This window comes from Rhinoraja longicauda, chromosome 7 (genome assembly GCF_053455715.1).
Source record: "Rhinoraja longicauda isolate Sanriku21f chromosome 7, sRhiLon1.1, whole genome shotgun sequence".
In the NCBI taxonomy this organism is placed as follows: Eukaryota; Metazoa; Chordata; class Chondrichthyes; order Rajiformes; family Arhynchobatidae; genus Rhinoraja; species Rhinoraja longicauda.
In genome coordinates this window covers 43,842,116-43,869,870 of record NC_135959.1, presented here as the reverse complement: position 1 = coordinate 43,869,870, position 27,755 = coordinate 43,842,116, and the positions used below count along the sequence as shown (strand labels likewise).

Genomic DNA, 27,755 nt, shown 5'->3' with positions numbered 1-27,755 from the left:
CTCCTAGATGCTGCCTGACCTGCATTTTGTGATACCTTACATAACTTCATGGCTCTCTGAGTGGAGAAAAAAAATGGCCTCATCCGTCTAAAATGGGCGTAAATGAGAGCTCCTTGGTTTTTAAGTAGTGACCTCCTAGTTCGAAGTTCTTGCACAAGATGAAATACGCTGTCCATTTCCACTCTGCCAGGATGCATTATAGTTTTGTATGTTTCATTCAGGATGGAAATGTCAAATTATTAAAAGTCAAAGCTTTAAGGTGGAGGGGTAACGTTTAAAGGAGATTTGTGAGCCATGTTTTTTTATAATGTTAGGTGCCTGGAACACATTGCTAGGGAGGGGTAGAGCCAAATATAATAGCTACATTAAGAAAGCATTTAGATTAGGCTTGGATAGAAATAGACCAGGAGCTGACAGATGGATTAGATTAAATTGGCATCATAGTTGGTGCAGAAGGGACTGTTCTCGTGCTGTACTCTTGTATGTTTTATGTTCTGCGATCTTCACATTGAAGAAAAGTAAGATCAGAAATAAATTGGCCCCAACAGTTTATTTAAAAATTTGGATTTTATGAGCCAGAAAACGGAAAAAATAATCTGAGAAAATTGAGTATTTTAGTTCAATTTCTGGGCCTTATTGAAGGATGTCTTGCACCTTGTGCTGTGCCTTTTGCAAGACATCCAAAGGCATATTACACAATGCTTTCTAAAATATTTTAAATTGGAAAGGTGCATTGAACGCTCCTAGATTTAGCGTGCAGGATCAGGCAGCAGACCAATGTATTTCAACTTCAAATTGACTGAGATGCCAACCAAGATTAGATAGCATCAAGGACAAAGATGTGGGTGTTCGCACATGTTTGATAATAATTCATATTAATCTGGATGAATATTTTGTTAAGGAATTTGTCTGGGGTATTTGGAAAGTTTGAGATGTAAAGTTAAATATTGATGACACTGTAGCTCTAACTGTGGTTGCTTGATGACTATTATTAGGACTTCATACAGAACTAGGTTGAAAGCCACAAAACTAATCATAGTAATAAAAGTCTTTAAATGGAACAATTCTTGTTTTTAAAGATAGTTGTTTCATAATTCATAGCTTTATATCTATCTAGAAGGAACAGAAAGTGGTTGGGGATGTTTATTGAAATTTGTACAAAACTTACATGCTTGGTTTACCACAGCAGTGTATTGCCCGTGTGAAGCTGTTGGTGGCTTTTGAGGAAAATAAATTGCTTTGGGAATTGTTTTCTTTTGCCATGGGCCAGATTTAGTCTTTCAGGCAAATCTTTGCCACTGTGAACTGTGGCTTACAAATGTGGATGTGAGGTGCTAATTTATTTTCTGGGCTGTGTAAATGAAAATCTTTTTTGGAGTAAAATGTGTCTTATGACTTTCTAGTTGAATATGACCTGCTTGGAATTTTTTACAGACACATGTGATAGTTAATTAAATGTTGTGCCAATGGTGTATTTTTCGTGTCAGATTTGCACCAAATGACATGAATCACCATGCCAGGAGTCAAAAGTGTTCAGTATCATATGCACCGCGACTGGAACAATGAAATTCTTGTTGCTGCTTTGCAGACACATTAAATGCAGCAACTCAATAAATAAAAATACAATAAATGATCAGTTATACTAGGTAAACCAGACTATAAATGTGCAAGACAACATACAAATCCATAGGGTTATGGTTAAAGTTGTGCAGAGTGGCTCAAGAACCTGGTGGTTGATGGGAAGAAGCTGTTCTAGAACATAGAGGTAACAGATTCCAGGCTCTAGTACCATTTTCTATCATTACCGGATCTACTGAGACCAAGAAGTCACAAAGTTGCTCCTCTGCTTCCCTTGATCAACTATGTACTATACTCGCTGCTGGAGGTGGTGAATTTCCTTTGGAGGTAGAAGGAATGACACTTCATTACTAGATTTTCCAGGTTGGAGAGCAGGAGTTGGACAAGGGCACCAAGTCCGTGTACTGTGAAGTGTTTATCATGAGACAGGCACTGCTACCTCTCCCTTTTCCTGATGATGCCGTCCCACCCATGGGATGGATGAAAAAACCTTCAGGCTGAAGGGCCAAGTCTGGAGAGCTGGGGTAATCCATATCTCTGTGAAACAAAGTACACAGCATTCCCTTATCCCTTTGATAAAGCTGTCTTGCCCTTAAGCCCAATCTTATTTTCTAGGGACTGTACATTGGCCAAAAGGATGCTAGAGGGAGGGAGCAAAGTCCCTGATGCTTCATTCATTCTAGCAATGCAGCCTTTGATTGCACCTGGGGAAATTGGTTCATGTGGTTCTGTGGCACATTGGTTGTTGACACACACAACGAACTAAAGACTTCTGTGAAAACTTCAGATGCGGATAAAAATTGAGCAGACTATGAATGAAAGATAAGAATACAGACCAATATAGCTTTGAGAAAGAGTGAATTGCTACTGAAGACTAAGGTCACCATGCATTGGTACATGGTTTCTGATTGTGGATTTTCCAATGCAGCAAGAGTAACGAACTGAGAAATGGAAAATGATAGGATTGTAATTATGCAGAGGGCCCTTCATGTTAACTGTTCAAAGATTGTGGTAGTGAATCCACATCCTGTCACACCATGTCATAGTATGTTAGAGTTTAGTGCACCCATTTCATTTCGGTTTCCTTTAAACAGGAACATTTCAATATAATAAATTGCAAAGAAAACCAAAATTGCTGGAAATTTGAACCAAAAACAGACATGTTAGAAACACTCGGGAAGACAGGCAACATCTGGCCCTTTGGTCCACACGCACTCTTCTATACAAATTCTGCCATAATTCCACAGTATCCTCCTCGCATTCCTATCAACTCACCTTCACACGAAGGCTATGTTACAGTGGCTAATTAACCTACCAACATGCTCATTTTTGGTGTGTGGGATGAAACTGGAGCATCCTGAGGAAACCCACCTGGTCGCAGGAGAACTTGTACACACCGCACAGAGGTCTGCAGGTCAGGCTCGAAATCCGTGGATGTGCGAGGCAGTAGCCCCACTGATTGTGCCACTGTGCTGTTCTTGATGTAAACCTTTGTTCTCCACAGAGGATTCATGACTCAAGTGTTTCCAGAAGTTTTGTTTTCATCAAAATATGATTATTTTAACTTGGTATTATTAGAAACCGACATGAACAATTTGGCTGCAAAATGTAATTTCCAGTTATTTGAATACGTCACTGGTTGTTTATTTTGTTAAAATAGCCTTGATAAATGTAATTGCCATTTCCTTTGGAAATATGCTTTTCCACGCTTTGATTTTGTCCCCAATAAATCACATTTTAATTATGCAAAGTAAGTTCATTTTATTAATAAATTAGAAATTTCATGATAATGTAGTGCAAATTTATTTTTAATTTTATGTTCACCAATAGCACTGGGATTATTTTTATTTAAGAGTATTTCTGTCATTAGCTACGGCTTCAACTGAATGTTTTCACCTTGTAATATATATGCATTGTGATCATAAGCTGTTTGCAGACTTCCCTGGCATTTGATCCTCTTAGAGGAATAGAAGGGTGTTCCCTCATCCTGTGATGGTTTGAGAGTTTTATTGTTTTCATTACTAAAGTAGATTGAGAGGAAATACTTAGACAATAGGTGCAGGAGGTGGGCATTCGGCCCTTCGAGCCAGCACTGCCATTCAATGTGATCATGGCTGATCATTCTTAATCAGTACCCCGTTCCTGCCGTCTCCCCATACCCCCTGACTCCGCTATCCTTAAGAGCTCTATCTAGCTCTCTCTTGAACGCATTCAGAGAATTGGCCCCCACTGCCTTCTGAGGCAGAGAATTCCACAGATTCAGAACTCTCTGACTGAAAAAGTTTTTCCTCGTCTCAGTTCTAAATGGCCTACCCCTTATTCTTAAACTGTGGCCCCTTGTTCTGGACTCCCCCAACATTGGGAACATGTTTCCCGCCTCTAACGTGTCCAACCCCTTAATAATCTTATACGTTTCGATAAGATCTCCTCTCATCCTTCTAAATTCCAGTGTATACAAGCCTAGTCGCTCCAGTCTTTCAACATTTGACAGTCCCGCCATTCCGGGAATTAACCTAGTAAACCTACGCTGCACGCCCTCAATAGCAAGAATATCCTTCCTCAAATTTGGAGACCAAAACTGCACACAGTACTCCAGGTGCGGTCTCACTAGGGCCTTGTACAACTGCAGAAGGACCTCTTTGCTCCTATACTCAACGCCTCTTGTTATGAAAGCCAACATTCCATTGGCTTTCTTCACTGCCTGCTGTACCTGCATGCTTCCTTTCACTGACTGATGCACTAGGACGCCCATATCTCGTTGTACGTCCCCTTTTCCTAACTTGACACCATTCAGATAATACTCTGCCTTCCTATTCTTACCACCAAAGTGGATAACCTCACACTTATCCACATTAAACTGCATCTGCCATGCATCTGCCCATTCACACAACCTGTCCAAGTCACCCTGCAACCTCATAGCATCTTCCTCACAGTTCACACTACCACCCAGCTTTGTATCATCTGCAAATTTGCTAATGGTACTTTTAATCCCTTCATCCAAGTCATTAATGTATATTGTATATAGCTGCGGTCCCAGCACCGAGCCTTGCGGTGCCCCACTAGTTACTGCCTGCCATTCTGAAAGGGACCCATTTATCCCCACTCTTTGCTTTCTGTCTGTCAACCAATTTTCTATCCATGTCAGTACCCTACCTCTAATACCATGTGCTCTAATTTTGCCCACTAATCTCCTATGTGGAACCTTGTCAAAGGCTTTCTGAAAGTCAAGGTACACCACATCCACTGGCTCTCCCCTGTCAATTTTCCTAGTTACATCCTGAAAGAATTCCAGAAGATTAGTCAAGCATGATTTCCCCTTCGTAAAGCCATGCTGACTCGGAACAATCCTGTTACTACTATCCAAATGCTCTGCAATTTCTCTTTTATAATTGACTCCAGCATCTTCCCCACCACTGATGTCAGACTAACTGGTCTATAATTTCCTGTTTTCTCTCTCCCTCCTTTCTTAAATAGTGGGACAACATTAGCTACCCTCCAATCCACAGGAACTGATCCTGAATCTATAGAACATTGGAAAATGATCACCAATGCATCCACAATTTCTAGCGCCACCTCCTTAAGTACTCTGGGATGCAGACCATCAGGCCCTGGGGATTTATCAGCCTTCAGTCCCATCAGTCTACCCAACACCATTTCCTGCCTAATGTGCATTTCCTTCATTTTTATTTACTTGATTTTATTTCAGACAAGAGATTAACTTTGGTAAATATTAACTATTGTGAATTTAGGTAAACTGCAGAACTACATCAATTCATTTTGACCAAACTGTATTTTGACATTTGGGCATCTTGAAATTGTACATTTCAAGGCTAAGCAGCGCCTTTACCACCTTAGACAATTGAGGAAATTCAGAGTGTCTCTGAGGATCCTTCATTGCTTCTACTCTGGGGCTGTAGAGAGCATCCTGTCCGGCAACATTACAGTCTGGTTTGGGAACAGCTCTGCCCAGGACAGGATGGCTCTGCAGAGAGTAGTGCGTTCGGCAGAACGCACCATGGGAACTACACTCATCCCCCTGCAGGACCTATACATCAGGAGGTGCAGATCCAGAGCAAGCAAGATCATGAAGGACCCCTGCCACCCCAGTAACGGACTGTTCCAGATGCTATGATCAGGCAAACGCCTCCGCTGTCACGCTGCGAAAACGGAGAGGATGAGACGGAGCTTCTTCCCACAGGCCATCAGGACTGTCAACTTTTATAACCCCAGAGACTAAATTTTTGTCGACACTAATAGTAACTTATTAACTTTATTTATATGCTGTAACTGTAATTCTTTTTGTGCACAACCCGCAGGCATTGCCACTTTCATTTCACTGCACATCGTGTATGTGACAAATAAATTTGACTTGACTTGACTTGACTTGATCAAAAAAAGTAACCTGTTGATTTTTGACTCCAAAATATTGAGAAGGAAAATAATGGCATTTAAATTCTTGAAACAGGACCATTACACTGCCTCATATTCCCCGAGGTCCCTAAGCCTGGAACGGGCTCCTGAAGCTACTCTCCCAATGATCCAGATTCTAGGAATTTTCTATGTTCCTGGAATCCCTTCTCCTTTGCTGTTCCTAGGATTCCCAAGTCAGAAAGCTGACTCACCCTGCCTGTACCTACAGGTGGTGAGCCTTCGCCCGCTACCCACGCCTTCCTGGTGCTTGAGTCGAGAACGTTACTGTCGTCCCTCTCCGACTCCTCTTCCTCCGTAATGGGATCCAGCCCCTGGTCGAGCTGATCAGGCTCTTCCTCATCTGAATCCCACCCAAAACGCGAGACTCTCCATTCCTGGAGAATGTCCTCCCCCCTCACGCAGGCAACCTTGCCTGTCTGCGTGACCTGCCTCATCCTTGGCTGTGAGTCCCCACTCACAGGGCTGGCCCCTGTGCTTGACCCCTGTGCTCCATGCTTATAACTACCTACCCTACCACAATCGTGTTTGTGGGTCGCAAACGCGTTCAGGTTGTTCTCCACACACTCTTGCAGTTCGGCCGGGACCTCCGCCACCATGCGCTCGAGGTCGTAACCCTCGGGCGGCTTCATGGTGCACAGAGTCCCTTTCCCCTCTTTTCCCCTAATCCCCTTCCCACCCCCTTCTGTCCACTTCATCAGGATACACTCCCATGTGGTGCGGAGTGCTCCCAAGTGAATGGACAGCAGGATGGAACGCGCGCCAGCCTGTTCCTTCCCTGTGAACCCCGCCAGTGCGAAAGGGACCCCTGTGGACAGGGGAGAGTCAAAGGGTTCCTCTGTGTGGACCACGGTGCATGAAGCCCCCATGTCCAACAGATAATTGCCCCTTTGCCTCTCCACTACCATCTCCACAAGCGGCCTCTTCCACGCATCGTAGCGGAGAGGACACAGATAGGCAGGCTGCGCGGGCTGATGTCATTGGGGAATGTCCAGTGCCCCCCCCCCGCACCCGGGGAGCCGGTAGCGACTGCCATCTTCCCCTGTGCGGCCATGAGGGACCGCATCACCTCGATCATTGTTTCAATAATCTCGGGCTTAACTGGGACCTCGGCGCGCTGGGTGGTGCCAACCCTATCTTCCTTGGTGTGGGCCCTGCAATCCTTCCGCCAGTGTCCCACCTTACCACACCTGAAACACTTGGACTGTGCGGTAGGGTTACCCTCCTGTCGCCACTTCTTTTGGGCCGGTGCAGTAGCCTCCGCTACGTGCACCTTCCCTTTTACGAGTCGGGTGGACGTGCCCCGGGTGTTCCTATACCCTACCGTGAGACGGTCCAAAACCGCCTCCTCTGTACTATTTGTGGGATCAAACCAGGCTTTCGCCTGCTCCCTGACGGCCGCCAGCTGTTTGATACCAAACATCGGAGCCACTGGGCTCTCCCATTCCCGACCAGGACATCCCGCGCGGGGACGTGCGGGTAACTGCTCTGGTATACTGACCACAGTCGCGCCGCAAAAACCCTTGCGGGTTCTCCCTCCATCTGGAGGGTCTTCCCTAATCGGGCAAATGGACCCTCATCGCCCATCCCCAAAACTTCCAGGACCTCGTCCCGCAGGAGATCGTAGGTCCTGGTCCCTCTTTTACTCTCATCTGAGAGGCATTGGAGGATCGAGCTGTCCAGGGAGAACAGCAACAATTTTGCCCGTTCTCCCTCGTCGCAACCGTTGATTGCGGCGGTTTGCTCTATCTCCCTGAAATGATTCAGACAATTTTGCTACATGCCCGATCATAGCTCTTAACTGCTGGGAGCTGTGGGGCACCACGATCTCGCTCTGAATGGGTCCGGCGTCCCCATTCAGCATGGTAGGTCCCCGTCTGGTTTCCAGGACCGGGCACATGGGCGCCGGTGCCGAGTCCTCGACCGGGAGCTCCTCTCTCTCTCTCTCCCCTACACTACCCTTTTTCCAGGATGCCTCGTAGCTAGGGGGATCGCGGAGTCTGGGGGCTGAAGCCACCATGGTCTTTCTGGGGACCAGAACCGGGACCTTCGCAACCGCCAGCGACTGGCTCGCTGGGGGGTTCTTCAAACAGACCAGCCCGCTTGCTTTATTTAAAGCACCCCGCAGACCCTCTATCTCCTGCAGGCAGGCCCCGTGGTCGGCCCCTTCCGACCTGTCCTCCAAAACCATCTTATATGCTGCCCTAACTCCCTTAAGGTTCTCTTCCTGGGTCTCCAGCTGGCAGCTCAGGGAAGCGCACTGTTCCCTGAGCTGGCCCTCACTTAGCATGACCTCAGTGATCTGGCACTCCATGAGTTCTACCCTAGCCACGTGGCGGTTGGTCACGACCCGGCGCTCCTTGTTTAAAGAGTCCAGAGCCTCAATCAATTGGTGCCCACCCGCGGCCTTCTCCTCTACCTCCTCAAGAAGGTCCCTGATCTGGGCTGCCTGTGCCACAATCACGCGGTCCAAGAGCTGGACCTGCTTTTTATAGCAGGTCAGCCACACCGCCTTTTCTACAGATTTCTTGTGGGCTTTACTGGCCGTCCACCGGATCGCTGCATCCAGTGGGCGCTTGTCCTCTAACAAACCACACATCGATTGTTTGGTGATATTCACCTTGCTAAAAACATAGTCCGCAATGCGCTCGTCCATTACATCCCTAGTTTTAAAATCCTTTTCTGGTACACTATCGTCCTGCTGCCAGTGTCCCTTCGTGGTCGCCATTATCTGTAAGGGTTTTTCTGCGCCGAGCTTTCGCCCGACCTAAGGTCCCCGTGCCTTGCTCTGGTCCCTTGACCAGACCTCGCACACTGGTTCCCTGTGAGTGGTTCGACCCACTCACCCCCTACGGTTCTAGACACTGGACTTAGATGCAGGAGCGTTTATAGTGCAGAAAAATTCAACCAGACCAGATTTGAAGACCAGGGTTTAAACGGAAAAGGCTTTTATTGTGCACTTGGGACTATTGTCCATGAATACTTTTACACAGTTCTAAAAGACTTATGCATAACTACACGAATACTTTGACACAGTTCTAAAAGACATATGCATAACTACACGAATACTTAGACACAGTTCTATTAGACATATACTTGACTATAAGATGGGGAACGTACGACACATCGCAAAATTGACCAACACATATTCATTTACACACCCACGTTTATTCAAACCACCCTCCCCTCTACACTAAAACTATGTCCAGGATGTGCAGGATCGGGGTACATGCTCACCATGGGGCTATTACTGGGGTTACTGGCTGTTCGTGCTGCTTCTCCGCTGCTTTCCGTGAGGGTCGTGCTTGTCCTCTGAGTTTCTTCCTTCCGTTTCTTGCGTTCCTGGCCAGTCGTTGCGAGCGTTGCTGTCCCTGCTGCGAGCGTGTCTTTCTTGCCTGTCTTTTCGTCTTCCTCCTGGCTTGCGTTCCTTGCAGGTTTCCTTACAGTATTTCTTCTTGAGTTTAAAACCCAAAAGTCGTGGCCAGTTATACTATTCTGACCCGTCCTATCTCCCGCCAGATCTCGGGATCTCTTTGTTTAAAAGATATGTATTAAGTTTTCCCTTTGTCCTGCGTTATGTCCGGGGGTACCGGGGATGGCCAGACGGTGTTAATTGGTATTTCGTTGCGAGGTGATGGGTTTAACTGGTTTCCCATCACCTACCAGGTAGGTTTCTATGGGCTATTGTGCCCCCTTAACGAGATTAACTGTGTAGGTCGGCTTGGGGCATTGTGAGTATGCTGATGTCAGCGCCCCAGTGTCTGGACTTCGACCTGGTTTCGCAGGTTTCTGCATGGCCAATATCCATCCATTGTTCTGGACGTGGCTTTGCAGAAACCTAGAGACTGGGCTGTAAGGTTTTTGCTTTTGTGGCTGGTCACGAGGTCCTACGGCCATCTTAGGACCCACGGATTGTGACATCCCTTGGTAAACTGACCGCAGCCTTTCTCCGCTATCAGCCCCAGTCTCCCGTTTAAAATGTCCAAACTGCAGTTCTTTGGTTTGGTGTTGCTTGCAGAATGAGGGAAAACTTCTCAAATCTTACACCTTTCATCTTTGTCTATCCCCAGAGTTAACTTTAATCTTACGTTCCTTGTTGTTTTGAAAATCGTCCAATATATCTAACACGTTGATACCATAAATGTCAAGATTCTACGCGCCAAATGGGGTCCCCGTAAAAGAGGGCATTCGTTAACCTTTGGTAGACTTGCCTGCTAAACACAGTAATAAAAAGCAGCTGTAATGCAAGATTGCAACAGATAAGAACCCAGACAGAACTGCGAGGGACTATCCTCACCCTATAGATAAGAAAGCCAGCTTCTCAGCAGAATGTTTCAGCTTTAGCTATTTTAACTACATTCTATCTTGGCCATTTCCCCATCATGCTCCCCAGTATGTGAACTCCATGGTTAACCAAACTATAACCTATTCATAAAATGCTGGAGTAACTCAGCAGGAACTCTTCAGACGGAGGGTCTCGACCCGAAATGTCACCCATTCCTTCTCTACCGAGATGCTGCCTGACCTGCTGAGTTACTCCAGCATTTTGTGAATAAATACCTTCTATTTGTACCAGCATCTGCAGTTATTTTCTTATATAACCTATTCATCTTCCTTATAATTCTCAAAATTCCCGACAACACGTGTCTGTGTAGCTTCTCTCCTTTTTAAATGCTATCATTGTCTTCTATTACAAACAGACTATTTCCAGTCATTGAGTGGTTAAGAATGAGAAACTGTACAGAATGCAATAGATTTAGAGCAAGGGGTTGTGGAAATTTTACATACTGACTTTGGAAGAGATAGAATTTACTCTTGGAATATCTGATGTGTGAAGCTATGATTTATCATTTATTGCTGATGTCCTCAGAGTTAAGAAAATATCCAAGGATTTTCTATCTGTATTGAAAGTCAAGATTACATTGGTTAGGTGAATGAAAGAAGATGAATAAGTATATGGGGGGAAAGATATATTTTTATGACTGGAACTATTCATACCAATCTTTTTTTAATGCATATCATTCTGATGCTATGACATGCCTGTTTATATTTGTATTTCAATCAGAATAAAAGTTGAAGTTGCAGAAAGGATGCATAGAGGGGAGAAGATGAGTAGCATGCACTTGGGGTTAGATACTTTGATGGAAGAATGAAAGGTGGAGAGTAAGGAGATAGAACATTTGGAGGGAGTAAGAGGCAGTTAAAATAAAAAGGTAAATACTACATAGTTCAGGCAGAAATTTTAGCTAATGGGCACAAGACCAATGGCCAGGTTACAGTTTGCCAAGAGCAACCACAGTTTTGGAAAAAGGTCGTGGACAGATGAGACGAAGTTTAACATATCAGAGTGATGGCAAGAGCAAAGTATGGAGGAGAGAAGGAACTGCCCAAGATCCAAAGCATACCACCTCATCTGTGAAACACGGTAGTGGGGATGTTATGGCTTGGGCATGTATGGCTGCTGAAGGTATTGGCTCACTTATCTTCATTGATGATACAACTGCTGATGGTAGTAGCATAATGAATTTTGAAGTGTATAGACACATCCTATCTGCTCAAGTTCAAACAAATGCCTCAAAACTCATTGGCCAGTTGTTCATTCAACAGCAAGACAATGATCCCAAACATACTGCTAAAGCAACAAAGGAGTTTTTCAAAGCTAAAAAATGGTAAATCCTTGAGTGGCCACATCAATCACTCGATCTGAACCCATGCCTTTGATATGCTGAAGAGAAAACGGAACGGGACTAGCCCCCAAATCTAAAGATGGCTGCAATACAGGCCTGGTAGAGCAACTGGTGATGTCCATGAATCGCAGACTTCAAGCAGTCATTGCATGCAAAGGATATGCAACAAAATACTAAACATGACTACTTTCATTTACATGACATTGCTGTGTCCCAAACATTATGGTGCCCTGAAATGGGGGGACTATGTATAAACACTGCTGTGATTTCTACATGGTGAAACCAAAATGTATAAAAATGGCCTTTATTAAAATCTGACAATGTGCATAATGTGACATGTGATTTTTTTTCTCTATTACAAATCTCACATTGTGGATTACAGAGGCAAATAAATAAATGATGGGTCTTTGTCCCAAACATTATGGAGGGCATTGTAGTCCTTTGTAGTTCTGTCTCGGTTCTTATTTGTTGCAATCTTGCATTACAAAGCTGCTCTTGGTCACTGTGTTTAGCAGATAAGTCTCCCAAAGGTTAACAAATGACCCCTTTTACGAGAGGATTCCATTTGGCGAGGGAAATCTGGACATTTATGATATCTACATGTTAGATATATGAGTGGGAGATCTCTAAACAACAGGAACACAAGATTTAAGTTAACTTTGGGGAGACATTGATAAATGATTATAAGAAAATAACTGCAGATGCTGGTACAAATCGATTTATTCACAAAATGCTGGAGTAACTCAGCAGGTCAGGCAGCATCTCGGGAGAGGAATGGGTGACGTTTCGGGTCGAGACCCTTCTTCAGACTGATAAATGATTGTTCATTTCAACTCTGTCGGTAACCATTGTGTCATGAGGGTATAATAATCCTACAGTTACTGTAGGATTTGAAGTAGTTTGAGCTTGCTCACACTGCTTCCTGATATACATCGCTCAGGTCTTTATTAAACCGACTTGTTCAATAGACTCACCACTGACGTGAGTTGTTTTATTTTGTATCTGTGCCTATCTGAGAAAGGCAGATATAGAGTACGGGTAAAGTACAAAATTCCCTCTAACAATTAGTTTGTATATTACTGTTCCTTGTTACAATTGTGTGTGATGCAATGGTTAGACTGTCTTTATTATTTTTTTGGTGATAGTAATATACTGAAGATTGATGTTTTTGTACTCAAACCATAAATACATTTTTTTCAAAAGGATTCAGCATAATTTGTATATTATTTTTGTGCATCATAGGTTTTCCTTTTTTTCTTAAACCTGTTCTATACCTTAAACATTCAGGCAAGCATGCAGAAGACATATTTGGTGAACTGTTTAATGAAGCCAACAACTTCCACATCCGAGCAAGCTCTCTTCAAGATAGAATTGATCGTTTGGCAGTCAAAGTTACTCAATTGGACTCTACCGTGGAGGAAGGTAAATAATTCTTCTCTGTGCTAATGTGATGATTATTGAGTTACGTTAAGAATTGATATCTTTTCCATTAGTAACTTGACAATAGATATGTAATTATGCTTTTAAAAAAATTTACTGTTAAAAGTCCAAGATTACAATACTCAGATTCTTGCAAATTAATTATGCATATTTTGCCTCTGTTTTTATTTACTTACCCTCTGGTACCAGGAAATAGTAAGCTAATCTGTCCATATCTTTCTCAAATATTATATTTCTCTGTTAAAAGGAAACATTGAATATAAATGTACTCATTTTTTGAATTGTAAGTAGATGTGAATTTAATAGTAAAACAATTAAGTTAACCCACTTTTATATGTTTTGAAAAGGCAGAAACACAGTCCATTTTCAATAAAAATTAAATCATTAATGAAAGTCAAGAACTTACCGAATGATTCGTGAAGCTTATGATTTTTGTTCCAGGTTCCTCCTTGTGTCTATTCCACAATGTACAGAGGGCCTGAACATAGGCAGTGGTGTCTCATCACCTGCCACTTTTGAGACCTTTGTCTTGGAATGGGCCATGCAGTTCACAAGCCTTTCCTTCAGTAACAGGTCTTCAAAGTACCTGTGAGGCTGCTTTTCATACATTTCAAAAGGGACCTTTCTGAGCCCAGCAATGGGAACCTGATGTGGTCGGCCCCTTGTTAGTTATTTACTTAACTTTCCTTTGTGACCTGCCCAACCTAAAAGCTTGTGATCCATAACTACCTATTTATTCCTTGCCTCCCCTCCCCACAGATCATGCTTCCTTATTCCCAGCAGTCACCCAATCCTTCCCCACCATTCCTCGATCGGCAATCACAACACCAACATCTGAGTCTCTTGTTCCCACAACCTCCCCTAAGCAATCTAGTGTAATAGGATGCATATTCCATCATTAATCATTTCTAAATATTTGTGCAATTAGTACAATTTATAAAGGTTTTCAGGAGCAGAGGAAATTATGGATAGCCCAACACTGATCTTTGAAGCTGGCAAGTTGAAAAGTATCTGGAATCTTTTATATTTTATAAATGCAGTTATAAAGTACAAAAGCAAGGATGTTTGTGATAAATCTTTATAGGTAACTAATTAAATTCCATCTTGTATTATGAATTGTCTAATTCTGGTAATAATGCTTAAGGATGAAACTGGGACCGTGAATTATGAGAATGATGCAAATTAACAGTTATTAATGTCAAGTTAAAATATCAGGGAAACCGGGGTAATTCTTAGAATCTTTCTTTCATATGTCAACTACAACAATCAAAAGTGGCAATTGGTGCTTCAGAGTACCGTTGTAGTTGCTTTGCTGCAAATGTTGCCAGTTCCGTGGAACTACCCAGGGTGGACGACGAGGACGTAAAGCAGCTCCCACCCCATTCTTAGAATAGAAAAGATTAAGGGGAGATTGGGAGGGGCTGCAGAGTGGATTCAAAATCATGAAGGATTTGGATAGACTATTAAAGAGTAAACTATTTCCAGGTTAATAACCAAGGAATGTTTTTTTTTTTTAAAGCAAAAGCTCCTCTTGTGTCACAATAGTATATGATTCTATGCAGAATCTATAAGCATGCATACAAACATAGAAATTACGAATAAGAACAGGCCATTTCATCCCTTGAGCCTGCTTCGCCATTCAGTATGATTATCATAACTTTATTCCCTCTTAACTGGTAAGATTTCAAGAATCGCTTATCATGAATCTAACTATTTCTGCCTTAAATATATAGAAAGCCTCTGCTTCCACTGTCCTGAGGCAGAGAGTTCAAAACATATGACTCTCGCAGAAAAACAATTTTGCCTTGACATTGTATTATATGGGAACTGCTTATTCTTAAACAGTCACCCCAAGTTTTAGATTCATCCACAAGAGGGAACATCTTCTCCATAATCCCTATTGTCGGGCACGTTGTATGTTTCAGCTAGTAATAGATTTTGGCATGTATCCTAGATCCTTATTATTATCTGGTATTGTTCTCAATTGAACTGAATACAGTCCCAGCCTATCCAACAATTTCCTATAAGAAATCTGACATTCATTCTACCAGTCCAATAAACCTTCCTTGAACGCTTTCCAATGAATTTATTACATTCCTTAAATAAGTACAATACTCAATACAAGATTGTCTTGATGGCCGATGTCAATTAAATCATCTCGTCCGTGCCCTCTTTATAACTGAAACATAATGTTACCTATTTTTGTATTTTCCACTGCAATTTATGCTAACATTCTTAGCTTTCCAAATTACTTGCTGCTCTTTCCTACTTGCCTTTAGTGAATCCTACATTAGGACCTATATCCCTCTACATCTTGGAATCCTTCAATCTTTTACCAGTTTCATTGCTTTTTTTCCTGCTAAAATAGACAATTTCTCATTATCCTTTATAAAACCACATTTGATCTTAACCATGCTGCTTTTTGCCTCTTGGATTAAACATTGGATGGAGCTGAGTTTTTATGCGATCTTTCCTGCAGTGTTTTATAGTCAAAGCATAAATGTTAGTTTCAGTGATACTCATGGTCCTCAATGGCACGTTCCAGTTCAGAAGAGACATGAGTAAGAATTCATATTTGATATGATGCATGAAATAGTTGTTATAATATTGGAATTCATTGTGTTGCTGTCCTGATAGTCAGTGCCATCTGTGTCATTGAACCTAAAGTAGACCCAAAATGCTAGAGTAACTCAGAGGTCAAGCAACATCTCTGAAGAAAACAAATAGGTGACATTTCTGGTGAGAGATAGGGAAGGGGACACTAGAGGTTTGGGAAGGTACAGAACAAAGCAGAGTGCATCGATAACTTGGGAAAGGTGGAGCCCACAATGGTCCATTGTTGACTGGGGAAGAGATGATAATGAAGGAATATAAACGATGAAATTAGCAAGAGCACTAGGGTGAGGGAGGGATGGCGAGAGAAGGAATGTAGGGTTACTTGAAGTTAGATAAATCAATATTCATGCCGCTGGGTAAAAAGCTGCCCAAGCGAAATGAGGTGCTATTCCTCCAATTTGCGTGTGTCCTCATTCTGACAGTGGAGGAATCCAAGGACAAAGGTCAGTAAAGGAGTGGGAAGAGGAGTTAAAATATTTGGCAACTGGGAGATCTCGTCGGCCAAGGCGGACTGAGCATAGGTGTTTCAGCGAAACAGTCGCCCAGCCTGCGCTTGATCTCTGCTTTCTCCAGAGATAAGGCCTGATTCGTTGAGTTACTCCAGCATTTGTGTCCATCTTCGGTGTAAACGAGCATCTGCAGTTTAAAACGAAGATAGGCACAAGCATCTCACACACTCATTAGACCAAAATGTCATCAGGAGATATAGCAGATACTATAGATAGACACAAAGTGCTGGAGTAACTCACCGGTTTCGGGCAACATCTTTGGAGAAAAAGAGTAGGGTTGGGGGGGGGACATGGGCTGTTGTGATTTGCTGGTTGAAGACCACTGAAGCAAGTATGTCTTCAATTAAATTAGGTATGTGCAGTTTTTTAAATGAAACTCTTTCTTCATAACTTAGTCATCCATTTTATGACCATTGTTCTTTTATTCAATACCAAGAGAATTGGGATGTGTAAGGAAAAAGCAAAATAGGAAAAACAAAACAATTTTTTCTTTGTTGTAAAAAGTATTTCTGTTCAATAACCTTTCTATAATAGTAGAATATACTCATGATGGGCCTGACATTGTACATGTAGTCCAAGAACTACAGACTGTTGGAAATAATAGTCGTTTTTCACAAGTGAATGTAGCGCAACGCGTACGCGCATTTGGCGTGCATACCTTTTTTCGCTGAAAAGTTGCATTACACGCTATATTATGAGTTTTGATGTAAAATTCTGAATTTTGGTCATTAAAATTCTGAATTTGTAAAATCAAATGTTGGGAGGTCTGTATTATGCCCATGAAGCTTTTCATGGTAACTTACATTATGCTGGAGCATAGGAGTTGGGAGAGAGCCAACACTGTAATAGGAGAATAATAATAAATATAATAGATTATGAAGTTTAAAAAGTCCCTTGACTTTTATAATCTAATATTTTATGCAGGAAAATAACTGCAGATACAAATCGAAGGTGTCACAAAATGCTGGAGTAACTCAGCGGGCCAGGCAGCATCTCTGGAGAGAAGGAATGGGTGACGTTTCGGGTTGAGACCCTCCTTCAGACTGATGAAGGGTCTCGTCCCGAAACGTCACCCATTCCTTCTCTCCAGAGATGCTGCCTGACCTGCTGAGTTACTCCAGCATTTTGTGATACCTAATATTTTATGCAAATCATTTTTAATGATTTGTTAATTAAACTGTATTTCCAAAACAGGCAAGGTACTTTTCACTTAAGCTAGCAATTGCTATTCTAAACAAGGTTTAATATGAAGTGTTCTGCAGTTTCTTTACAGGATATTAATATGAGGAAAGCTTTCAAGAGCTCGACAAAGCAAGACCAACAAGTTGTTTCGAAGGGTTCAACTCCAAACCCAGTGCTGGAAATGTATAATAAGAGTGACAAGCCACCTCCACTGAACATTCTGTCACAGTACAGGTATAGATATCATATGTACACTGGCACTATCTGCTTTTTGAGCTTGAGATATCTTTAGTGCAATGGCAATTCTCCCTGTACAAAGCTGCTCAGTTAATTTCAATTCTCAGTTACCTTTAAAGTTTTGACTTGTATCCTAAATCCTTGTTATCTTTTTATTATATTGTGGCGCGTCGATAGAGGCCCGAAATAAAGGCAAGGAGCCAGGTATTTTGGGGGCGTTAAGGTTTTAATAGTCGGTTATCAGACGGGTCGAGTCTGCCGGAATGGCTTCGCGCCCAAAACCTTGTCCTTATATCTCTAGTACCGGACCGCCCCTCTGGACTGGTCCATTCCCGTGCCGAGGGGTCGGTAGTGGTATGGCCCGACCCTTGGGAGCCGCCACAGGACCCCCCCCCAGAACCGGAGGCACAAAGCGCACTGGTGGTCGCACAGCCCGACCGGACCGCGTACGGTAATCGGTCGACAGAGGGGCCAGCGGAGGCACAGTTGGAGGGACAGGTGGTGGGTCCCGGAAGGGTGGGCGACCTCGTGGCCGAGGCTGGGCAACCCGCACCGGTTGGTCAATGTCTAAGTGGGCCGGCTACAGGCGGTCAATTGACACGGCCTCCGGCCGGCCCCCCATGTCCAAGATAAAGGTTGTCTGTCCGTGCTCCAGCACCCGGTACGGGCCCTCATACGGCCTCTGGAGTGGCGTCCGGTGGGCGTCACGGCGCAGGAACACAAAGGCGCAGTCGGAGGAGGCCCGAAATAAAGGCAAGGAGCCAGGTATTTTGGGGGCATTAAGGTTTTAATAGTCGGTTATCAGACGGGTCGAGTCTGCCGGAATGGCTTCGCGCCCAAAACCTTGTCCTTATATCTCTAGTACCGGACCGCCCCCCCTGGACTGGTCCATTCCTGTGCCGAGGGGTCGGTAGTGGTATGGCCCGACCCTTGGGAGCCGCCATAATATTCTACTTGTTTATAGCGTTTGTTACTGTTTTAAAATTGGAGGTATTGAGACAAAGCATATAATTCAGCTTATTGTATTTCATATACTAATTGATAGATGTGCTGCTGTCCTTAAATGGCACCAGTCAACCGCTGCATGGCTGAAATTGTCTGCAAGTGAGATAAAACAGTGGAGAGTGCCTTCCATCTTGTTACACCGCATAACCATTCATAACCTCCAAGGTTGAGGAGAAGAGGCAAATGCTCTGTGCCAAGGTGCCTGGTCTGAGATGAAAAAGATAAAGCACGAGATGACAGCAGAAAGGACCGAGTCTCCCTGCACCTGGGAGTAGTGTACAGAGAATTTTCATGAGTTGACCACCGCAAATGTTGAACACCAATCATTAGCGATATGTGTATCATGTGGAAAGGCAAACAGCAGAGGTGGGTTCCGCTTAAGTCAGAGAGTTGGGGAAGTTGCTGTGCCAGCTCCCCAGAGGGTAAGGCCACAAATCATCTTTTTTCCCTAGAGACTTGGATGAGGATTACAAAAGAGGATCTTAACTGGGGACTTTATCTGAACACACATTGAAATGTAAGGGCTTCAAAAGTTACGGAGAGAAGGCAGGACAATGGGATTGAGAGGGAAAAATAGATCCGCCATGATCCAATGGTGCAGCTGACTGAATGGGTGGAATGGCTTAATTCTGCTTCTACGTCAGATAAACGTGAAATGCCTGCCACATTGACTGGCCTGTGTAATGCCTTCTGAAAGGTGTTAAGAAGCTTGGAAGATTCCATCTCCAACCTCTTGCTGAATTTTCTATTGAGACAAAAGGTAGAATATCAGCTCCAGATCCAACTGTGTAAGTTGATATTTTGAGTTGTCATATACAACAAAAAGAATCATAATGTAGAGGACAGTGCACCAAGAACTGCAGTTAAATTTTTCGGAAATCTATATTTCTTAGCATGGACACAATAGCCTAATGACTTTCTACTGTGCATAATTTTTTTTAGGATTCCTTTTTTAATCTGGAAATATTGGTGATTTTAATCCTTGGAGGTGTTTGCATTAATGTGATTCATTGGCTACTAGTACTGAACTGAGGTCAGGCACAGGACAACTGAAATCTTTGCACCTTCATTAATTCTTTGTCTGCTCCATTTATAGCTTTGTTTGTACCATTGGAAGGATACCACTGTTTTCATGGAGCAGCTGGAACACATTCTTGCTATTAAACTAGTTGATCACCTTTGATGTGAATCTGGAGGCAGCAATAACAGTTCCACTATCGGAGCCACAGCAGATACCTGGTTTGATGAACAGCCAGACCGGAGAGATCGCCCAGAAACTTTGCTGAGCTTGAGAGTACCATTCTCTCTCATTGTATCAGAATCCCTCTTTACATCTTTAATTCTCTGTAAACAGCTTTGCATGTGGGTGTTTCTGTAAATACAGCACTCAGTAGTGGAACTGAAGGGCTCCAAACTTCCAGGTTATTTTCCTGTTTTTAATGTAATATTCCCATTGCTTCATATCGTGTATTTTAAGTAGTATAAATCATGGTGTATAGCCAAAATAATGAGATGAAGCAAAAATCAACAAATCTGTTTTTACAAAGAAAAATATCAGATATGTCCCTGTGTTTTCTTGCCTTTTTTGTGACATTTTTCAAGCAGGATTTCATCAAATCCTTGGGCTAATTTAAACCAGTAAGATGACATTAATTTTGCAATTAAATAACTTTTATAAGCCAAATTCTGATTATGCTTATGATTTTTATCATTTATCACCCAATAAGATAGTTTTCTGATGCCCCAAGTTTTTGCAGCAGAACATGAGTAGTCCATTTGGTCACGTGTGAAATGTGTGAATTAAAAGCAGAGTAACCGTTTTTATATTTATTGTTTCTTTTTTATTGTTTATATTTTGTGTTTAAGCTTTCCATTGAAATACTTAATAATGATTAGAACTTAAAGTCTTAAAATAAAAATCTAGTTTGCTCACCTATTTTATCGATGTCTCATTCTGTAGTCCCTCCCGTTGTCTGACCTCGTCAATGCTATGAGCCTTTTTTTTTGCACTCGTCGCGATTTAAAAAAAAATTCAAACAACGTGATCATAATGCCCTGACGTGAACTACGAGCCTCATGGTGGGTTAGGTGCCGACATTTTGTAAGGGAGCTTAGAAATCAGTAGGTGTCCCATATGTCTTATAAATATATATTTTCTCTTTTTTTTCCAAATTTTGAAAGTATTCAAGTTTGGCCAGATTTTGGTTGATTTGATCACAAATTAGCTCAAAAGGATCATAGGTAGGTCCATTTTTAATGCTGAGGTATTTCATTATGATTTAATAACTTTCAAATTTTGCCACCCATGTGACAGGTTGGTACCCTTATTTATGGAAACACCCATGTACAAAATTGTAAATAACTCGGCTTTAGACAGTGCGAGTCATCAGCTGGCCTTTAAGACCCACAGCTGATAATATTAAACATGACACCCAGAGAAGCAGCTTTTCATCAGAGAACCTGCAACTGGAGTGAAAGTGCTGTGCAAATGTTTATCACTGGCTACAAAGTTAGTGTAGTCTGCTATCAAACTAAGACTTGCAAGCATAGTTGGAAAGCTAGCACTTAAGGTGTGCACAGGGGTAAATAGTTAATATCAATGTCCAGTTGATAAGTTTCATTTCATTTTAATGTGGATGTGTTTATGTCAATTAAAGTCATAAATTAATTCCAGCCTAACCACGTGCAATGTGCAGATGGAGTGTATGAAAAAATTGAACTCATTGTGCAATGTTTATGTCGCCTTTATGTTTTTATTTGATGTATATTTGCAAATTCATTCACTGATGAAGGGAAGAACTAAGTTCATTTTCTACAATGGAAGAAGGGCCTTGGAACTGTCCTCTCTGTTGTGAAGTAAACTGAGCACAGAGATAAAGTGCATTTTCTGGCAGATAAGGAAGGCAACCGGCTAGTAAGGTCAAGAGCACAATGCAGATTTGTGAAGCAATTTGATGTATACTTGCCGATGTTATGTTTAAGGTGCAGCATTCATGCTGAAAGGAGGCCATCCACAGATCTCTTGCCTCTCACCGCCCATGGTCCAAATACATGTTTCCATTCCTTCTCTCCAGAGATGCTGCCTGTCCCACTGAGTTACTCCAGCATTTTGTGTCCCAATACATGGCTTGTGGTTAGAATGGACTTTCACTGATGCTGTCATTGGACCTGCAGTGTCAATTATACAACTGTATTTCAACTCCTCTGGATTTTTCAGTACTTGGAAAAGCATCATCAAATATGTTTGAAGGAGTACAGTGATACAATGATCTCCATTCCTCTCACTGGTGATGGTGGATGCATTGACCACCTGCTTCTGTGGCACAGTTTTTGTTGAAGTGTTTAATACAGTAACTTTGATTTGCATGTGGCAAAGATTGGCAGAAATTCTTCATACATGGAACGTGGAACAGTACAATACAGGAATAGACCCTGCAGCCCACAATGTCTGTACCAAGCATATCATGCTTCTCTGATAAGAAATCCCTCATTACTGAATACTGCACCTTTATAACGAGATGAAAAGCATGACAGTACAGATACTGTGTTGTCTGATTACGTTGAGAACGACAGACAATTATTTCTGCTCCAATGAGTTCTGAGAGAACTAAGTATGTCGATAGTGGTCCTAATCCAGAAATAAAAATTTAAATCGTGGCACTTGCTCCTTAGGATCACTATTGTGGCTGGTTAATTGTTCCTAATGTTTTCTGAGTATGCTGATAAATTCTTGGGAACATAACTGCTGGTGATAAAACTAGTCATTTTTCTTTCTGTCATGTTGAATCATCAGAACTGATTAAAGGCTGAGAATCCTATTCAAAGTAATGACGTGTTGCTTTGTCTGCTGTTTGCCTACTGATCAGGCCCATTGTGACGTAATTAGTACTTCAATGGAATTTTAATCAGCAGTGGTGGGCTATCATTTACGGCCATTAATGAAGAACTTTGGGTCAGAATTCACTCCCGTATTCGGTTATATAGGAAAGGCTGAAATTATTTTTGTTTAATTACAGAGATGACAAAAAAGATGGACTTAAATTTTACACGGATCCATCTTATTTCTTTGATTTGTGGAAAGAGAAGATGCTACAGGATACTGAAGAGAAGAGGAAAGAGAAAAGAAGACAGAAGGTACATAATATGAAAGAGTGGTGGATTTTAAAACTGCAATATGCCCTGAAACTATTAATAATTATTTTTTAACGTCTTTATACCACACTCTTTCTTCCTACGATGAGGCATCACCTATAATTTGATTAAAGTCCTTAAAAATAAATTACCGTGGAATTACCTTTCTACAATCCTAAAATTGGACATTTAACCCAGAATTATAAAAAGTCTACTTTCAACAGTTTGCAAACTCAATTCTACAACTGCATCTATTAAAATTCTACCACTTAGCAATGGTTTTATTGCTTTGCTCATTGAGATACATGAATTTCAAAGAAGTAGACCTGAAAATAATGTTTTTCATTGCACATCTAAGATATAAAAACACCTTATATGTTTTAACTTTTAATCAAACAGTTACAGTGATATTGTCCTAGACATGTTTAGCATTTTCTAGTGTTCATGATTCACGACACATGTCATATGGCATGCACCTTTGCTGTTTCAATGGGTAATTTTCAAGATTGGGATGACTTGTGGAATGGTTGAAAAGAATCACATTTTAGTTTAGTTTATTGTCACATGTACTGAGGTACAGTTAAAAGCTTTTTTTGGTGCTTGCTATCCAGTCAGCGGAAAGAATATACGTGATTACAATCAAGCCATCAACAAATACAGGATAAAGGGAATAACGTTTCGTGTAAGATAAAGTCCAATTAAAGATGGCCAAGAGTCTCCAATTAGGTTAATAGTAGCTCAGGACTGCTCTCTGATTGTTGGTAGGATGGTTCAGTTCCCTGATAACAGCTGGGAAGAAACTTTCCCTGAACCTGGAGGTATGCGTTTTCACACTTCTGTACCTCTTGCCGGATGGGAGAGGGGAGAAGAGGGAGTGTCCGAGGTGAGATTGGTCCTTGATCGCGCTGGTGGCCTTGCCGAGGCAGTGTGAAGTATAGATGGAGGCAATGGAAGGGACGTTGGTTTGAGGTGCTCCTAGAAACTAGTTACCAAATATCAATGACAATACTTGGAAATGGCAGCTGCTTGTCCTTAGAACAGAATTTGGTTGCAAGGTAAACATTTGGTTGCAAGGTAAACATTTGAGGGTTAAAAGTGATTTATTAAAAATAAACCATAAGCACATTTTGCATTGTTGTGGCCACTTCCTGCTGCTGATTCTACATCTGTAAGAAGAGAAAATGGTGGGGAAGTTCATTTTCACTGTGGATTTTGTATTGAATATTTGCCTCTCGGGCACCTTCATTTCCAGGCCTGATACTACTTTCTGTAAATGCAGTGAAATAAATGGTTTTAATGGCTTTTACAAATCTGCAGCTCTCAGATGTATCTGAAACCCAAGATTCTGAGTACCCCTACAGCATTTAAAAAGAAACTTCTGCCATTAAGGAAAATTTTATTATAAATCTTCACTGAATTAATTTGGACTAATAATGGTCATTTGAACTTACTGCCTTGAAAGTCATTTTATTGGAATGAATTTGAAGCAATTTATAGAGAAACGTTCATCTTGAATAAGAGAAGGGAATAAATTGCATACTTACAGACCAATTTAACTAATTGGTGGACAAATTATTAGAATCAATTCTGAGGGATGTTATGAATGTTCATTCAGTAACACAAATTCATCAACGAAAGCCAACATGATTTTAAACATAGAAACATAGAAAATAGATGCAGGAGGAAACCATTAGGCCCTCCGAGCCAGCACTGCCATTCATCGTGATCATGGCTGATCATCCACAATCAGTAACCTGTGCCTGCCTTCTCCCCATATCGCTTGATTTCACTAGCCCCTAGAGCTCTAACTCTTTTAAATTCATCCAGTGAATTGGCTTCCACTGCCTTCTGTGGCAGAAAATTCCACAAATTCACAACTCTCTGGGTGAAAAAGTTTCTTCTCGCCTCAGTTTTAAATGGCCTCCCTTTTATTCTTAGACTGTGGCCCCTGGTTCTGGACTCCCCCAACATTGGGACCATTTTTCCTGCATCTAACTTGTCCAGTCCTTTTATAATTTTATAATCCCCTCTCATCCTTCTAAACTCCAGTGAATACAAGACCAGTCTTTTCAATCTTTCCTCATATGACAGTCCCGCCATCCCAGGGAAGATTATGTATGACTAAATTGAAAATGTTTTGAGGAAGTACAAGAAAGGTTCACAAGGACTGCAGATGTTGAATTTTCAACTAAAAAGCAAACTGTCGGAGGAGCTCTAAGGGAGGCAGCATCTGTGAATGGAAATGGACACATTTGTTGGGATCACACTTCACGCTTCATGAGGCCAGTGCCTTTGGAATAGTCTAAATGGAATTCAGCAAGGCCTTTTCTGAAGGTATCATTTGGCAGGCTGGTGAAAAAAGTAATAAAGGCGAGAGATTGAGGGAGCGTGGCAAATTGGATCCAAAATGGCCCAATGGCAGGAAATAGGATAATGACTCATAGGTGTAGACACAAGGAACTGCAGATGCTGCTTTACAAAAAACACACAAAATGTTGGAGTGGGTCAGGCAGCGTCACTGGAAAACATGGATAGACAATTTATCGGTCGGAAGCCTTATACAGACTGATTGTAGTGGAGGGGGGGGGGTGGAGAAAGCTGGAAGTGAAGTGAGGGTGGAATAAAGTTTGGTAAGTGATAGAGGATACAAGTGAGTAGGGAGGGGGTGGTTTGATTGGCAATTGGTTGGACAACGGCTAGAAGACAAGGCAGAAGGGTTATGATAGAAGGGGCATGATAGCAAGGATAGAAGATGGAGATAAGGATAGAAGTTCCATGAAATATGAAGCCAGAGAAATGAATATAGGTGTAAGGGTGTTGTTATGACTCAGAGGCTATTTCTAGTTCTTTCATGAGGCTCAGTATCTGGTCCTGTCTTTTTATGTGTGTTAATGACTTAGATTTTAATGTGGTGAGTGTTATGAAGATCCTTTCAGCTGCTATAAGAGTTGGTTGTGAATGGAGGAAAAAAGTAAAAATCTTTCAAGTTATAAAAGATGCAAATGGTCTGGCCAGAGAAGAAGCAAGTGTAACTAATTCAGAGAAGTATTGACGTAATGCGTTTGGGGAAGTGTAACAAGGCAAAGGAATAAATGGGAGTATAGTGAGATGTATAGAGCACCAAAGAAAGTGCATATCCCCAGATCCTTAAGGGTAGCAGGACAGATAAGATCAACTAGTTTAAAATACATACAAGATGTTTTCCTTTATCATCTGATGCATAGCTTATAAGAGGATGAAGGTTATGCTGGAATAGTTTACAATGCAAGTTCGATGACTGGTTGACTATTAGTTCCAGTTCTCGTTATCACATTACCAGAAAGATGTGATTACACTGAAGAAGACAGATTTATTAGGATGTTACCAGGACTGGAAAATTTTAACTACAGTAAACCCTCGTTATAAAGGGAATGGTGGGGAAAATGGTGTTTGTCATTGCCAACTGTCGTCTATAGCCAACTAAGGGATTATCATTGTATAAATAGTAGGAACAAGCAACTGCAAATGTTGGTTAATACACAAAAGGAAACAAAATGCTGGAGTACCTCAGCAAGTCAGACAGCGTCTCTGGAAAACGTGGATAGGTGACAATCTTCTTCAGCCTCTCGGTCTGGAACTGGTCCTGGAATCCAGGCGAGTTGATGGCCTTGCCTGCTGGCGGCCGGGGGAGAGGCGAGGATAGGCAGAGTCAATGGTTGTGGCCCGCAGGTGGTCGGAGTGCAGGTAAGAGTCTGGGTTGGCGGTGCGGGTCGAGGCTGGCGTTGGCAGTTTGGCCTGGCTGTGAAGGTCGGTAGGTCTGTCTGCTATAACAAATCCGTTATATAAACGTCTATAAAAACGGTTTGGTGTATGAGGAAAGATTGAATAGGCAGGAGCTGTGGGGAAAAACAATTAATAGAGAGAAAAATTATGGCCCTAGATTCAGGGAATAGGGTGCATGGGTTCACTAATTAGGAGGTCATAGATTTAAAGTAATTGGTGGAGGATGAGGAAAGATTTTCACATCCAGAGGGTGATATTGTTCTGGACCTCAATGTTTAAAAGTGTGGTAATGGCAGAACCTCTCACTTTATTTAAAAAGTGCCTGCAGGCGTACTTGAAGAGCTATGACGGGCCAGGCCATGGGTCTGGTATTAACTTAAGTATTAACTTAAAGTAAATAATTTAGTAATGCAATACAATGGCAGCCAGAGTTATGCCGTAGAACTGTGTTAAAGATTTTAAAATCTTTGTTAAAGATTTAAAAAATTGTGTTAAAGAACAGTGCATTAATGTCACCTGCAACAATTGCTTGGTTCCTGTAGCGAAAAAATAGAACTGAAGCACAATGCATCACTAATCTTTCTGAAATAAATTCTATGACATTTCTGACTGAGCTTTCTGTTTACTGCATTTTTTATGTTATATTCTTTTCAGCCTTTAATTAAGATTGCTTTAGTTGTGACTAGTTTAGTTAACTTATCTAGTCTACTTTAGTTAATCTAGTCCAATTGTCTAATGATTTAACTGTTTAATTCCTCCATGGAAATGAAAGTTACAATGTTCAGCAAAATCTCATTAAATTTAAATTTGATTTATTTAAAAAAAAATCTATTTTACAATCCAAAACCAAAATTTCACATGATGTGTAAGTTTCCTTCTTTGAAGCGTCACGCTTTCTTTCTGTTATGTTAACAAATGTTACCTACTGTATGTCTCGTCTTTGCTATCTCTTCGCATGCTTTCTTCGTATCTTAGGAGCAGAAACGTGTAGATGGCACAACCCGTGAGGTGAAAAAAGTTAGGAAGGCCAAGAACAGGCGACAGGAGTGGAATATGATGGCGTATGACAAAGAACTTAGACCTGACAACCGGTTATCTCAGAATTTATGCCGTGGAGTATCTTCAGAGGCACCAGTTTCCCCAATCAATAGGTCTGTGTATATATAAACTCCCTGGTGTG

General features: G+C 41.8%; 1 protein-coding gene across 3 annotated transcripts in view; it reads left to right on the top strand.

Annotated features, from left to right (window-relative positions):
* The window catches only part of wasf3b (WASP family member 3b), a 66,874-nt gene that overhangs the window by 24,634 nt on the left and 14,485 nt on the right, over positions 1-27,755 (top strand). For 2 of the 3 annotated variants that reach the window (XM_078402408.1, XM_078402405.1), the window contains 4 exons: positions 12,981-13,115; positions 17,521-17,674; positions 22,699-22,816; positions 27,551-27,726. In XM_078402408.1, the coding sequence (XP_078258534.1) occupies positions 17,541-17,674; positions 22,699-22,816; positions 27,551-27,726 (428 nt within the window). In that variant the 5' untranslated portion in view covers positions 12,981-13,115; positions 17,521-17,540. The remainder of the gene's footprint in view (positions 1-12,980; positions 13,116-17,520; positions 17,675-22,698; positions 22,817-27,550; positions 27,727-27,755) is intronic. The other variant, XM_078402407.1, reaches the window with a different exon arrangement.